The 16,767-nt window shown below is 37.5% G+C and overlaps 1 protein-coding gene across 1 annotated transcript in view; it reads left to right on the top strand.

Moving 5' to 3' along the window:
• The window catches only part of pex5la (peroxisomal biogenesis factor 5-like a), a 106,385-nt gene that overhangs the window by 12,598 nt on the left and 77,020 nt on the right, over nt 1-16,767 (top strand). The window contains exon 2 of the mRNA XM_052130795.1: nt 12,342-12,446. Coding sequence (XP_051986755.1) covers nt 12,378-12,446 — 69 coding nt within the window. The 5' untranslated portion in view covers nt 12,342-12,377. The remainder of the gene's footprint in view (nt 1-12,341; nt 12,447-16,767) is intronic.

The raw sequence follows: 16,767 nt of genomic DNA on the forward strand, positions 1-16,767 counted from the left end.
TTTAAGATCTTGAAACATTTCAGGCAAGTGACCCCCAACTTTTGAACTTTGAGTGTTTAATTACCTCATATACAGGGAAAATTCTTAGAGGTAAACAGAAATTTCATCCATACAGGAAACAAATTTGATTTCTTGGTGAGGCTTATTTTGGGCTTGTGTTTCCAGACCAAGTTGTTGTTTTCTCTTGTGAAATCGGGCAACTCTGTAAATGTTATATCGTCCACCCTTAGCACAGAGTACTGTCATTTTTAAAATAAACTTTATTAACCCATCTATTATTTTTACAACCGTTTCCATTTGGAAAGGAGTCTGCGGAACTCCAGAACCAGTACGAAAAAATAAAGTTTCGATCTAGCTATTCTACTGGCCTTGCCAAGCTTGTGTTTTGCTGATTAACCAGCTGGTCCTTCCTAAAACAATCAAAACAGACTAACCAGCTTGCCTTGGCTGGAAGACCAGCTAAACATGCAGTATATTTCAGCTGGGAAATCTGAAAGCCATATATCGTATCACTCTAGTTGCAATCCTATCTCTAGCTAGACATTAACTGTAAGAATAGGAATATCACTTTGTGCTGAAAATGATAAAGCAACATAACATAACAGATCTCTGTTTTTTAAGATATAAGGCTTTAATTTGATTATGTCTTAATTAGTCTAATACCTTTGGACCAAACAGTTCTGAAACGTTTTGTTGATTTGATTTTGTTGCTTCAATTGCTATAGGCTGTCCATGTGTACTAATCCTCATCTTCACAGAAGTGGCTCTACACGTGAGTCCTCCTTCTGAATAAAGTTGGACAAAAATGATCCCAGATTAGCAGAAGAATGTATTCCATCTCTGTTTAGTCCCTGAAATGCTCTAATTAGATCAGCAGCCCAAGTGCTCCCAGCGCAGGGAGAAAATTAAAATCATTAAATGAGCAGGAGTTTGCCGCATATTTATAGGGCATAATTCTATGAGCTGTATGACGTACTGCTGCAGCTGCTAATTGGCATAAATGACTGCATAAATGACCACCATTGAAGTATTTATTATATTTATTAAATGTGATTTGAATCTTTCGCAGTACTTCAATTCAATACCCTTTCTAGAGCCAGCTGTGACTGTAGAGCACTTTGGATTGGCATCTTGAGGTCAGCTGTTTGTTTTAGGACACATTAGGTAATATAAATACATGAAAAGCACCTCTCAGAGTTTCAAGGCAGTTACAGCTCTCCTGGTAGATTGGAGCAGCTGCTGATACATCAGTCATTTAAAGGTGGCATGCAGGCGTGAAGTCTAAATATGAATCAGGTCCACGAACTTTAAGCTCTCCTGAGGAGAAAGGTCATAGGATGGCTTTCCACTGTGGTGGTGTGGTCTTAATGTAGCCTTAATGCGGGAAGTTACCCAGGGAGGCGGTTCTATATTTCCATCTAATAGCTTTGAAGAGTTCACAGATGTTGGAAAGGTAGACTTTAGTTTACTTTAGTTTACATGAGGACATCTCCTAACGTGTTTCTTCATTTGATACCCTCAGTTTTTCTTTTGGGGATAGACCCTTCCTAACGGTTCCTCTTCCTTCTTGTTCCGAGATGTAATATTAGATACAGGGCTGTGTTTTGTTCAAACATAATGGCAATTGGTCCTGAGTCCAGATGATTCTCAATTTGTGGGCAGTCAAAGCTATTCAACATGAATGAGCTCTTTGAAGCTGAGGGCAGATCCAGCAAATTTAAAAAGCTCTGGAAGGAGCCGAACTAGAGATGCATCAAACAGCCATGCATTATCCACACTGATGGTACATAATCCAAAGACTATGGGGGTGCACAGTACAAGCACCACAAGTACATGTCACAATAATATGGCCATGTTTACACACCAGACTAATTAACAGCAATTATTTTTACAGCAAAGTGAAATACGTTAAAATTAATTTGAATAAATACAGCCAAATATGTATGATGGTTTACAGATGAGTAAGAATTTTGTGCCACATAATTTGGAAATGTGAGACAATGTGACTCGGGAGATTATTAATTTACACATATCCACAAAATGTGGGAATACTACTGTTAAATCAACTGACTGTAATTGATTACTTGAGGGTTGTTGTTTTTCAAGAAAGTTTAACAATGTGGCAAGATAAGATGTGATTCTACACACCATGTAATCTATTAGTTCAGCAGCACTGAAAGCAGCTGATACCAGGAACTAGTAAGATTTTTTACACTGTAAGCTAGGTAATAACAGCATAATATTCCAGTAATATCACAGACATGCTGATCTCAGACAACTGCACAATTGTGAGTGTGACAATGCTTTTACAACAGTTAAACAAACAAGTAAATAATATTCAATAAATTACATTTTCAGAAAACATTTTGGCCATTTCGTTTGGTATTTCTTCTCTGCCAGTGAAAATAGTTCCAAAGGATGTCAAAGCATCAAGTATAAATGTATTCTCCACACTGCTCTCATAGTCTGGTTTTCTTTTGAACTAGTTTCGTTCATAAACGAATCAGTGTTTTTGAGCAAATCTTTTTTAAGTGAGCAAATCTTTTAAGTAAACAAATTGTTTTCATTCACTTCCATTCTCTCATTAGTAAACAACTCAGGGTGTCTTGATCAACTCCCTAGTTCAGTAGGATTTGTTTAGGGAGTCTGACATTTCTAGAGCTGGTCCAATCGCAAAATTGTTCAAGTGCACTGAGACGTTTGTTCCCTAGAAATACATAGAATGCGCCGAAAAAACCAGGGAGCATCGTTACTCACAATGTTCCCCTACCGGAAACATCATCATGTCTTCTGAAGTCCTTCGAGTTGTTAGAAGATGAACACAAGTGTAAAACTAAAAGCCTTATTTTTGCTTTTAAAGTGGTCTTTTTTGTAATTTATATCATCCTTAATATCCATGAAAAGGAAACAATCCTTTATATATTGAGTCGTTTCAAATCACAATGAGTCGTTTACATTTTTTTTTTTTTTAAATACTCTCCTTTAAATATTTGGCAGATGCTTTTTTCAAAGCATCTTACAGTGCGCTTATAACAGGGACAATCCCTCTGGAGTTAAGGGCCTTACACAAGGACACAATGGTGGTGGTGGCTGTGGGGATTACCTGATTACCAGTTCCAGGCTTTAGCCCACTACACCACCACCACTACACCCTAGCCAGTGTTCACAATATACTGATTCATGACATAAGGAACCATCTGTGTTGTTTCATAAATCACTTAAATATATTATTCAATGACTCACACTCAACATAAAATTTGTGCTGTCAGTCTAGGCAATTCATTTAATAATTTTTCACAGTTAATCATGATTAATCACAGATTTTGAAAGTGATGAAATTTGACTGTATACACTCGCTTAACACTTTTAATAAATTCCCAGATGTGCTCTTCTGCTGTTGTAGCCCATCTGCCTCAAGGTTCGACGTATTGTGCATATTGAATGCTATTCTGCTCACTACAATTGAACAGAGTGGTTATCTGAGTTGCCTTAGCCTTTCTGTCAGCTTGAACCAGTCTTGACCTTTTCTGTTGACCTCTCTCATCAAAAAGGTTTTTCTGCCCGTAGAACTGAAATTCCATTTTTTAGGAAAGAAAACAAAACAATGTGACAATATAATGCTTTAGCAAAACAATGTGACAATATAATGCTTTATTAACATTTAACAAACAAAGCCTTCCATAGTATAAAGATAGAAATGCACAAAAATATCACCAATTAAATTGAAATTGAAATCTTGGTTGATTAATTGAAATAACTAGTCCCCCTATAGGTTGCATATTCATTGCAATGGGCAGTAAATCTCTTAAACTAATTCACCACAATGTTATACATGTCCTTTATCTGCCGGTAGACTGTGGCTATCTGCTTTGCTACAGCAATCGTGAAGCCGCGCTCATGATTCGTGCAGCCTGATGTCACATAAAAATCGGCAAGTGTCTGTATACATTGACAGAATTTGAAAACATTGCCTCCAGAGGATAAAGTGGTAAGTGTTTTAGAGCATATAAACAAGTGTGCCATCCATTTATATCCAGGAGAGGTCACCAGAAGCCAGTTGTAAAAAGAATTGTTTTCAGCTGAACAGGGTATAAAACAGTGAAGATAAATTATAATTTTATTTAATCTACCCCCCAACCAAAACCCAAATCTATCTCTAACCATTAGAAGAGACAAAATGCAATGTTAGGGATATGAATGCAACCTCATCACGCTCTTGATTGTTTATACAAATGCGATTGCTTCATCGTTTCAATGGGATTGAACTTTGGTCTCCCATGCAACTGACGCAACACGCTACCAGTCATGCCACGAGGGAAAGTAATTGTTGTTGAGCCAATCTAAATATGTCCGATGGGAGATAGGGCAGTGAGTTAACATACTGTTGTTTACCCTAGGGTACCAGAACTTTCGGTAACAGCATGCTGACTTCCCGTGTGACCATGTTGATTTGTGTGAGGGTGTCAATGCCAGCGTCAAACATCGCTCAAATCTCCAAATGAAAAGTGCTTGCAAAAAACATCTCATACTGCGATAATTAAGACTTGACCTGCTTCTGTGGTAATTAAATTGTGCCTTACAGAGGCTGAAAAGTACTTGCTTTCTGTCACAAGTTTGAACTTCTTTTGTACATACAAATTGCATTAAGAGGTCCTTTCCCATCTGTGTTGTGTGTGTGTGTGTGTGTGTGTGTGTGTGTGTGTGTGTGTGTGTGTGTGTGTGTGTGTGTGTGTGTGTGTGTGTGTGTTGAGATGTGTGCGTCAGTGTAATGAATCAGGGCGGACACATTACAAAAGTTCTACCCTAGTCCCATCATTGTTTTTGCTGGTTTATTTTTTATTAATGGTAAATACGTAAATCACAATTAAGAATAATTAATGCTTTAATATGAATAAAATATGATAAATTGTCCCCACATGCTGGCTTAAAGATGTGATCTGCAGAAATCTAGGCCTGCTTTGTATGAATCAGTGAATGAAACTGATTGAGCTGAACAGAACTGAGGAATCAATATCCCCACCAATATTTGGAAATCCATGAGTATAGACAAGTAGTTAAAGGAATAGTTCATCCAAAAATTTTAATTCCCTCATAGTTTACACCTGCTTATGCCATCCTGGAAGTGTATGACTTTCTTTCTTCAGCAGAAGACAGTTTTTCTTCAAAGTCTTTCAAAGGATCAACTTTCTTTCTTTTTTTAATCTCACAAACTCACAGACAAATCTTTCAAGTTTGTGGGCTTTTTAACAGTCCTTTGGGACCTATGCACCCGTGACACGGTGCTTAAAGTGTCCCCACTGCCCAACACTGGTTGTTGATTAGAGAGCAGAACCAATACTGAAACTCTTCCTCAAGCAATCTATGGTAACTGCTGATGATGCAGATGACACATGATCACATGATGACATTGTCAGAAACATCATCATCTAGCCTCGTCCACCAGATATAACTTCTCACCAGAGCCTTCATGTGAGTGATGCCAGGATGACACTGATGTTGTTGCACTAATGCAGCTTGGCATCCCTGTGGCGGCATAACAACTCTAGCACCCAACAAAATGCACCCTTGTACATTCAATTCTGTTTTTTTAGATAAGTGGGGTTTAAACTCTGTATTGTCTGTTTGACAGAGCCACCCCATTAGCACAAACTCTCTCACTTGGGCCTGAATGGGATAATTACCAGTTAAAGTGCTTACATTCCCCGCTGACACTAATAAAATGTCCTCCATCATTAGAACTCGATCCTCCCTGCAAGTTTCTTGAGAGGTGTCGGGACAGGGCACATGCTCAATGCATCAGCATTCACGTGATCTTTGCTCAGTTTATAGTCAATCTCATACTCTTATGCTTGATCATGACTGCCCAAGTTCGAATACGTGGTAACACCAGTTGTGGCATAGCTTTCAGTTCACTGAAAAGAGACAACAGTGGATTGTGATCTGTACAAATAGTGAATTTTCTGCCATACAGATACTTGTGGAAATGCTGTATTCTGAAAATAAAAGCAAGACCCTCTTGTCGAGCTGAGAGTAGTTACACTATGCTTGGGTAAGTGCTCTGGAAATGAAACTAACATGTCTCTCCTTGCCATCCCACATATAGTGAGACAAAACAGCTCCTATCACATAGGGAGATGCGTCACAAGCCAAGATCAAGTGTTTTTGGAGTGACAAATGACAAGAAATGCCATGTGACACAAATGCGCATGTTTGAAGAAGCACACTAGATTATATGAAAAATAGTAGTGGATGTTTCTCAATAATGAAAACATGAATCCACATCCAGGCACTGATGTGGAATTTCGATATTAAAAAGGCTTTATTAAAGGGGCTACGTCTTCAAAGCATGAGCATGACTCGTGGAACATACACATATATGACGAGTTCTCACTATAGTGCTAAAGACTGTACTAAGTACTTTCCCCGAGATTAGTACTTTTCATTGTTTTCGCACCTAAGGAACAATACAGTAGTCCCTCTGAGATGTAGTGGGGGGATTTTTATCTCCTAACCTGGAGTAGGTACCTTTGGGGCGTACAGGTACTGTGGCAGACTTTGGGAGATGCTGCAGCCTGTGATTTGTCACAAACCTATGATGCACAAAGCATTGATTAAGGAGAGGAGTCCACAGCCACCATTAGTAAACAACTAGCTGCTAGCATGTGTCCAAAGAGGATCACCCATTTCACATATATGTGTGTGTGGGGGGGGGGGGGTGTCATGTTTAAGTGGTTTACAAGGAAATTTTGTTTAGATTACAAACTGGTAATTAAAAGGGTATTGTGCTACAAATGTGGTTTATAATGACATTTCTAGTGTCCCCATAATTTAATATACATACTAAACAATGTTTTATTGAAAATGTAAATGTTCGTTTCTTGTGAAGGTCAGGTTTGGGGATAGGGTTGGGGATAGAATCTATAGTTCGTACAATATAAAATGTCTATGGAGAGTCCTCATAAAGATAGCTGCACCAACAAGTGATTTCTGAATTACTACATAGAATTTTTCCTGGGATGACGGATATAAATAATCAAATGTTTATAGAGAGTGGGTAATTCAACTCTGTTATACACAAAACTGTCATGAAATCTACTTTACATGATGGAAGTATTGCGTGCCTGTTTGTAACGTATCGTAACACTGTTACTGTGTGGTAACTTGTTACTGTGTTAACGGCTAAATTCACTAAATTCAGCACGTATTGCATGGTGGCCTGACTGCTCTTCTCATCTCTCACTCCGGCTGCAGCACACACAGCTCTCGCGCCCTTTTAAAATTGTAACCCTAAGACACAGACTGCATCCGAAAAAGGGAAATGCTGCCTTCAGGGGACTGCATAAGGAGGTAGGATGAAATAAAAGGCTTTTTGAACTGTTCAGAGACCAGTTTCTTTTATGATGCAGCCAAAGCTCATGTAAAACAGCACTGACAAAAGTCTAACTCCGATCCCGGTATCCTCTGTCGGTGTTGTTGTTTTCGGTGTTGTTGATTTCGGTGTTGTTGACATTGAATCGCACGTTCCAACCACGTCAGAAGAAAAATGGTCGATACTAGATTACGTCACTACAGTGGCATCTATATGAATGCGAAAGCAACAGGTGAAAAGTCTCCTCAGGTGTTCCGTTCCTCGTAAAAGATCTTATCTAGGAAGTTACTAAAGGATAAGTACCAGGGTAGGGTTGCACCAGTTGTGCGTAAGGTCTCACTAAAGTTGAGATGTAAAATTCACACTAAGTGCTTAGTAGCTACTTGTTAGTTTGTAACTAAGTCAGTGCTTAATTTGGTTGCACCACTTGTTCTTAAAGCAAGACGTAACTAGTAGGTCATAAGTTCTCTGTATAGTAGTACGTAGTCACATAATATGACGTTGACCTGTATTAAACCAATAAGCAGCCTTGAAATTTGTACACAGAAGTGTTAAAAAGCTGTGACTTTCAGATTGATCTTGTTTAAACCTTGTTTGTTCACGTAACTGTCAGCTGTAATAAATTATATCCCCATTGAAATAAGATACATAATAAAATTATTTCATTAATGGTATAGCCTATGTGAATAACAATATTCAATAACTGTATCTAAAATGAATAAGGGACAATAAATAGGCCTACATAAATACTAATACAACAGGCTGGAAAAATAGACATTTATTCATTTTAATATCTGTTTCGTATATGTTGAACTTCCTGTGCAGCTTACACAGGAAAGTAACCCTAAGTGCACCGTTAGATCGGGTTCATGCTGAAGAGGTAGCCTATGTTTTTTACATAATGTCTCTCCCGTAAATGTAAATGAGTGACAATGCCAACATCATCATATCTGTTGAAAGGACTGAAGCCTGTCAACCAAAACATGAGCTCATTGGTGCCATTAAATGAGTCTGCTTTTTTATTCCATCCGTCACTCCTGGTCTTCCGTAAATATTTTGTTTAAAAGTAGGATTGGGTTCGAACTAAGTTTAATGGTGCAATGCTCACATATTTTGTAATGCGTAAATTGTGACTTAGTGCCCCTTTACGCCACAACTAGGCTAAGCTGTAACATACGTATAGCTGGTGCAACCGGCCCCAAGACTGTAGGTGGGAAAGGGCCTTATGAGAATGCTGAATATGATCTCTGACCACCTCAGGATGCAAGGACATTGGGACAGCAGGTGAAAAGTCATATGTGTAATAATTCAGTATCTACAACCTCAGAAATGGTTCTTGAACAAGAAGTTTCTCTTCTGTGCTTGTCTACTCTTTAGCCTCCGTTTGAATGTAACATTCCCCATCTCTATAGGACAGCTGTTAAATAGAACATCGATTCATTTGCGTTTTTCACCAGACCTTATTTTACATAGACAACACATCAAAAGAAATATTTTGCAACATTGCAGCAGCTCCACGAAGCCCAGAATGTCAGACAAGGGAGAGTTGTCAGCTTAATTAAATATTATTAGATCTTTGGGGAAATAGCCAACGGCTGGGTTTCCCAATAACGCTGCAACTTAAGCCTTTACGATCATCTTAACTTGCATTGCTCATTATTTTATGATGGAGTAACGCCTGTTTCCTAAACTAGCACATAGATTGCTCGTTATAAAGTAGAACTATAGTGCTTTGTTATGGGAGATGTCCATTAATGTACCCGATGATCATCGCATCATAATAAGGGGATCTCACGTAGTCTGTGTTGTTTCTTTGGCTGGAACCTGAACAGATGCACACAGAACAGGATTAAAATTACAGGCATTAGTACTGAACTACTCAGAGACCTTTCTAAACAGAATGAAGGGAATCTCTCATTGCACACTCACTCTAACCTCCTTTGTTAAAAGTTTATTATTATTATTATTTATTTATGCCTATTTATTAAAGTTTTAAACTCCAGGGTCACTTTACTCACATATGGCTTAAGAAATCTGTTTAATAAGATCATCTTTCTATTGCTATCATAGTTATGATTATCAAATAAAGTCAATAAAACAATTATACTTTATTATGTGTCATGTAAATTTAGTTTAACTTTAGACCTAATTTACACCTATCACATTGCATTCGCAGACTGTGCAAAACGGCTTTCCAATGATAAAAAAAATATATTAATATAATTTTTTCAATGTCCCTTTGTCTCTGATAAACTTTGAAAGATGTGAGAAAGATAAGTTTAAGTTACACTTAATGAACTTAAATGCAGAACAAAGCTCTAGTTAATTTACGAGCATTTTTACGTAGATAACGATGCTTTTTGGAAAAGCACCATAGAGATTAAGTACTACTTAAGTGACACTAACGTGCTTCTCTCTGCTTCGGGAAACCCAGCCAACACCTGTGCAAAGCAGGTATGAAATGTGTCTGATAATAATGTTTATTGCAACATCTCTTATTTGAATTATTTCTATTTATTTCTATGAACATATCATTGCATCAAAATTACCTATTAAGGTAAATTTCTATTCTTTCTATTTAAGTATTAGGCTATGTGTAAATGAGCAAATATTGACTCATAAAGGCTGGGCAGGCTTCATTATATTAACAATGAAATTAAGCACAGAATACAGGTCTGCCCTGTTTCACCAAGGTCCACTAATTTGGAGATTAATGGCCTCGTCCCTTGCTGAGATATTTTTATAAAAATCTTTGTTTGTGTTCTGCAGAAGAAAGAAAGTCATGCACATCTGGGATGGCATATGGGTGAGTAAATGATGAGAGGTTTTTCATTTTTGGGTGAAATTCCTTTAAGTGATACGAATAGTGAAGCATCTCAGTATATCTGTTACGGTGTGTGTGGGAAGCAGGAGAAGGCAGACGGGGGGTGCGGATCCAAACACGGTTTTATTAACAAAGTGCAAATAAACAGACAGGAACAAAAGAAACTACCACGATGGGTAAACAGAAACTAAAACACGAACACATTCAAGGGCACACGAAACGGGAAAACACGGCTGAAATGAACACAGGCAACGGAGAAAACATCGGAACAGGGAGACATCAAAACAGTTGAAACATCCATAACATTAACATGCAATGACACAAACAACGACCGACAAGGGAATGGAGGAACAAACAGGGTTTAAATACACAAGGACACAATAAAGACTAAACGAGACACAGGTGAGAACAATGATGAGTGCAGGCAGTGAGGGAGGCCGGGAATTGTGGGAATTGTAGTTTTCTACAAGGACAGTGAGACTCGGGGCGGACAACAAGGAAAACATGACATGAATGTGATCAGTGAAGGGTGAAATGGAAAACGCGGGGCAGACAACAAGGAATCGTGACAATATCCACACTGTTGTGATTTATACAACAATGATTTGGCACACTATTTTATTTTTGTTCCCTTTTTCCTGTTTTATTCACCTAACACATTACATTGTGGTGCAAAATGTATTCTAAAATTTAGAATGACCTTGGCTTCAATTCAATTCGGTTTTTGTTCAATACACTATATTTTGCCATCTCCCAGACAAAAATAATGAATGCATTTACCATTTACATTATTCTTGCCATATTAAAATTTTTTCCAGCATACAAATGCAGTCAAATTCTTTCTTTCTTTTTTTTTTTTTTACAAACAATAATTCAGGCTGGGTTTTGGAACACACTGATATCACAAAAGCATCCAAAGATAAATCATACAACAGGACACTCTAGACAATGGCAGATGACAAAGTCAATCACACAATGTTGAAACCGAGAAATCCTCTTGAAGCAGACTGCTACGGATTTGGATTTAAAAGCTCTTATACTTTAAATCACCAAAGACTTGGTCACCCAAGGGTGACCAAGGGACACAAGAGTTTTTTTCTTCTCCGTTAAAAACATTAAGTTCTCTGGAGTGATGTCTCTTGAGGTCATGCACACACAATGGCTCCAGAACACTATCACAAAATCACATTGTAGAGTAAGTGAATTGAGTGCTTGGTTCTTGTTTTAAGAATGACAACACAGTCTGATTCACAGAGACAGATTTCTTTTCTTATCTCTAATGGCAAAACCATACTAGACTGGGCTGTTCGGGAATACATTTTATTATAAAAAAAGTTTTTTTAAATGGCTGGAAATGTTAAGGTTTAAATTGTGTGGGGGGCGGGGGCAAAGATGCTTTATATTTCACCTTTATAAAATCTAATTCTGAAGTCACATCACCACACAAGAATTTGATATGCAGAGGTAGATGAAACTTTGATTGAGAAATGTGAGAATGTGTATTTCCCAGTTAAGACCATTTAAGAAAACCACTTGGACAGCTGTGTATTTTCAACTTAAGTTGAACTATCATGTATGTGAATATTTGGTTTATGGAATATAAGGTTTATGTAAGTTTAATTTCGTTTTGCAGTGTATTCAGTCTTTGTTGTCCGAGTAAAGCAAAGCTGAGTGTTGTACTGCTTTTCAAATCAATCTAAACCATTATATAACTTGGCCTTGGGGCAATAGGATGCTCTCTTCCCCCCTGGAGAAGCAGTGGTTACTGACTGTTCAGAGTTACTGACTGTTCAGAGAAGCCATAAATCTCTGTCTCTGTTGCTTTGATAAAAGCAGTTGGCGACAGCCATCCTATCACTCACATGACCGTGGTGGCCTCTTTGAGGTATCACACTTCATCAGACAAAGTAAAACTGAGCTTGACATTTGAGAAAGTGAGAAAGAATATATTAAGGCCCCATACATGTGTTTTCACGTGTGGCTTCTAGCAGTGTTTCATTTTTCTGTGTGCTGTTGACACTCCATATGAACCATATCAATCTTTTGCCATATAAATCTTTTAGCCTATTACCACCTTAGGACGAATAATACTTGGAATATCAAAATATTCTGTCCTGACACAAGTCATTGTTGATTTCACTGTTGTAGGGGAAAGACTCTAGGGCTGCAGATAAGACCGTTGCCATGGTCCTGAAGGAGATACCCAATAAGGCATCCTCAGAAGGCAAACCCCTCCTCACGGTGACAAACAAGGTGGGCAGAACTACTGCAGTTACTGCTAGAGTTAAACAGCACCTCCATTCTTGCTGGTGATGATAACCAATCACGAGGCTTTGACCATCACATGTAAAACTCTATCTTTAAGTCTAACAAAAAATCACAGTGTGTCACTGCCATTAGAAAACCCAAACAAACAACACAATAGTTAACACAGGATGTTTTCTTTCTTTCAGAGCTGCTCTGTTGGGTATAAAATGGGACTGCTCACATCAGTCAAGACTTGTCACAGGCAGTAGAATAGGGACAATAGAAATGGTCCTTTTAGATGGACACACATGGATTTAAATAGTAGCTTTGTGGCAAGCTTAAAGTGATGGAGATGTCCATGAATAGAGGTTTTAACAGAACAACCACAATGAAATATGTAATTACCTAGCTGTATAAGAAATACTTCTAATATAGGAAGACACTTTACCACATACTTTGCACATTCTAAATCACATTAGCCTTCATAAGTAGCTAAAATTGATATGGACATGATTTGATGTATTAAACATTATTTAGCATTTATTTTACTTGCAACTATTTGCATGATATGATTGATTTAAACCAATTTATTTATCTTTCTGGCAAAAATAAGTTTCTTTGCCCTTCATTGGTTGGTATCAGTCTAGAAAATGTAATTGTCATAGCTTTTATAGCTTGTCTTCTTTTTGCTGTGTTGTCTGTCTACGGTGCATTATGTGTTAAATAGCGCGTGTGTGTGTGTGTGTGTGTGTGTGTGTGTGTGTGTGTGTGTGTGTGTGTGTGTGTGTGTGTGTGTGTGTGTGAGAGAGAGAGAGAGAGAGGGTTGTTTTTTGTGGTTTACAAGAAACAAAATGTAGGTTACTCTAGTATTTATGAGGGTATTCTGCTTTAAATGTGGTTTATGAGGATACCCCTAGTATTCCTGTAACTCAACCAGCTTAAAAAACATACTAAAGTATGTTTTTTTTAAATGTAAAAATGCCAAAAGGTTTCTGTGATGGTTAGGTTTAGGGGTAGGTGTAGGGTTAGGGGATAGCATATATAGTTTGTACAGTATTAAAAGCATATAAAAAAGTGTGTGTGGGTTTTTGCTTTGCTTTGCTCCATATTTAGATAGCTAAGTAAACTTGTGTGTAGTGTCATGGTGTTTAACACTATACTGTCTGTCTGTGTTAATTGATGCAACACAGATTATGATTTTGAATTATTCAATTATAATTGCATTATAGGCTACTAAGTTTTAATTGCAATCTGTAAATCTGGTCTCCACTGCTTTTGCTTTATAATTGACTATATGAGTGATGCAATGTAGTGCAAAGTAGTATGCTTTGTATGTTTTTGAGACAATATACAGTACATCCATAATAACATGTAGTATAGTTCATTTTCAGGACAGGTGAGGTAGTCTACTGATCAATTATAGAATCTGGAGCTTAAGGTGCGTCCCAAACTGCACACTTCTGCACTATTCTATGCCATTTTGTAGTGTAAGTAGTGCAAGTAGTAGGTTTACACTGAAAATGCATCAAAAATAATTGTACTTTAAGTACCCGGATGATGCACTTTTTCAACCGTCAAAAAACCTGGCTTGCCATAGATAGCAGAAGGGACGGAATTAACTGGCTGCACTGCTGGTCTGACAAAACAATTGTAAATAAAAAGAATGTAATAGCTGGTGAAGCTTCAGTGTATACAGCACCTAACAAATGTGATCTGAATGCTTTACCATCACCCAAAGCTGTGTTGAATATATACGTTGTTTAAGAGACAAGTGTTGAAATGATGTTGACTAACCTGCTAAAGCTAGTGGCAACACATTATGAGTGTTTGAAACGTCACTTCCGTCAGCTGTTAAACGGCGAATGCTTCTGTGTAGTTAAAAAAAAACTTTAAGTGTTCCATTTCGGACGATACTACAATTTGAAAATTCATAAACTTCATGGCTGAGTGCATAGTATATTTTAAAAGAGCATAGTGTATAGTGTGTCATTTGGGACACAGCTACAGCGGCATTCCTCTGTGTAAAGTCTTGTCAATACTGATGCCAGAGTGTTATCAGCTCAATAGTAACCTATTTACCACAATGTGGAATTATCTCTTCAGTCTATTTAGTCTCGTAAAGCAACCTTAGGAAATGTATGACAATAAAAACATTGGCAAAGTTTACTCTATTTGGGTATTATTCAATAATAGATAATTTTTTAAAGGCCTGAATAACTTTATACTGAGAAAGTCTCCATCTCTGTGTCTCTAAACAGTTTTAAACTGTGGATATATAAAAACGTTTTTGAACTTGTGTTCCAAAAAAACTGCAAAACATTATTTTTAAGCGAAAGAGGGCATTTAAGACCGTGTTTAAAGGGATAGTTCACTCAAAAATGTATATTCTGTTATCATGTTCTCATCTTCATGTTGTTCCAAACCCCTATGATTTACTTTCTTGCATCAAACACAAAAGGAGCTGTAATGTATCATGCTAGTCTCCATTTATTTATTTGTTGTTTTCCCCTTTTTCTCCTAATTTGGAATGCCCAATTCCCAAAGTGCTCTAAGTCCTCATGGTGGTGTAGTGACTATCCTCAATCCAGGTGGCGGAGGAAGAATCTAAGCTGCCTCCGCATCTTAGACCATCAACCCGCACACCACATGCTCCACAAAGAGCGAGAACCACATTATAGTGAGAACCACATTATAGCGATCACGAGGAGGTTACCCCATGTGACTCTACCCTCCCTAGCAACTGGGCTAATTTGATTGCTTCGGATACCCGGCTGGAGTCACGCAGCACACCCTGGGATTCGAACTAGCGAACTCCAGAGGTGGTATCCAGCATCTTTACCACTGAGCTACCCAGGCCCCCCTAGTCTCCATTTATTACATTGCATCTAAGTTGGATACAATAAAAGTGGCATCTATTTTAGATACAACTGAAGTGAATGGTGACTGAGGCTGTTATTCTGCCTAATGTCTCCTTTTGTGTTCCACAGAAGAAAATAAGTGAGAGAGGTTTGGAACAACATGAGGGTGAGTAAATGATGACAGAATTTTCTATTTTTGGATGAACTATCCCTTTAAGTATATGATCTTTATGAAACCTTTAGCCATTATAAGAACAAGGCATCCATATTTGTACATTTGAAGTTTTTGTTTTAGTACTTGACGACCAATAACAAATGAACAACCTTGCTTTTGTTGCATGAACACTGACATTTTGGTTTAAATGTTATATTAATGATATGGTTAATTGTACGGACTTCACAAACAGCACTCAAAATAAAATTTGTAAATATTTTATATTTATATAAATGTATATAAGTTTTTATTTTACATTATGTTTTGCCTGGTTTGGATATCACATTAAAAAAGAACCCTCTTTCTTCATCCATAATACAGATGTTTATGTTTATGCTGTTATTTATAACATTATAATTGCCTCACATGAGCCTATACCTCCCTCGACCTAGCTCCCTAACCCTCCTCCTTATAGACTCCTGCTAGCTAGACTGGTTCCAGGTTCCCTTGACAACAATATTTTGGAGTTACCAGCAGAAGCTAAGCCCACATGACATACTTAGTTGAAGTTTTCCATGACATAATTCTGGATTTGCCCTCTGGCTCAGACACAAAGACATGATGCACTTTGTGCAGAACAAAATAAAAAGGTACAAAACGGTTGGGTTATTTTAAATCATCGAAGGGCAAGTAAATTCCTTTTCCTACTGTATATGTCAAATAATCCTATAATGTGAGAATTCAAACAACATTATTATTTTTCTGCCACTGTATTCCAATTACAATTTGCAATGTCAGGAAAAGGCTTTGTTATATTATCACAGGGCTAAATGTGGTTGCTAAAATGCCTTTGTCAAGCACCATGTCAAGATGGGACATAAGACGCACAATGCTGGTACAATCCCAGAATAGAACATTTTGCACTACATGAATAATCACATCCTAATTAAAGCCAAAGCATGCGACCTTGATATTCAAGTCTTGACTGAATGTCAAAAATCTAAGGTTGCAATCTTCTCTGTTTGAGCTTTAAGTAAGGAACTCGTATTTCTATATATCACGCGCTGTTAATGTAATGTGTTCTTCTCCTTAGCATTGCTTTTATGCTGTATCATCTGAGGGACAATTTAATGTGCCATTAAGAATGTGTGATGTTTTTCAGGGGATGAAAGTTGTAGTAAATAAAACGTACATGTTGCTCAGCAACTAAGCATTTTTAATGACAAGTGTAAGCAGAAACAATAAAATGTTGCAGGAAGGTAAAAATAAATAACACCATCGGACTTAAGGAGAGAAAGACATCAAGCTTTTAATG

The sequence above is a fragment of the Xyrauchen texanus genome, chromosome 7 (genome assembly GCF_025860055.1).
Source record: "Xyrauchen texanus isolate HMW12.3.18 chromosome 7, RBS_HiC_50CHRs, whole genome shotgun sequence".
NCBI lineage: Eukaryota > Metazoa > Chordata > Actinopteri > Cypriniformes > Catostomidae > Xyrauchen > Xyrauchen texanus.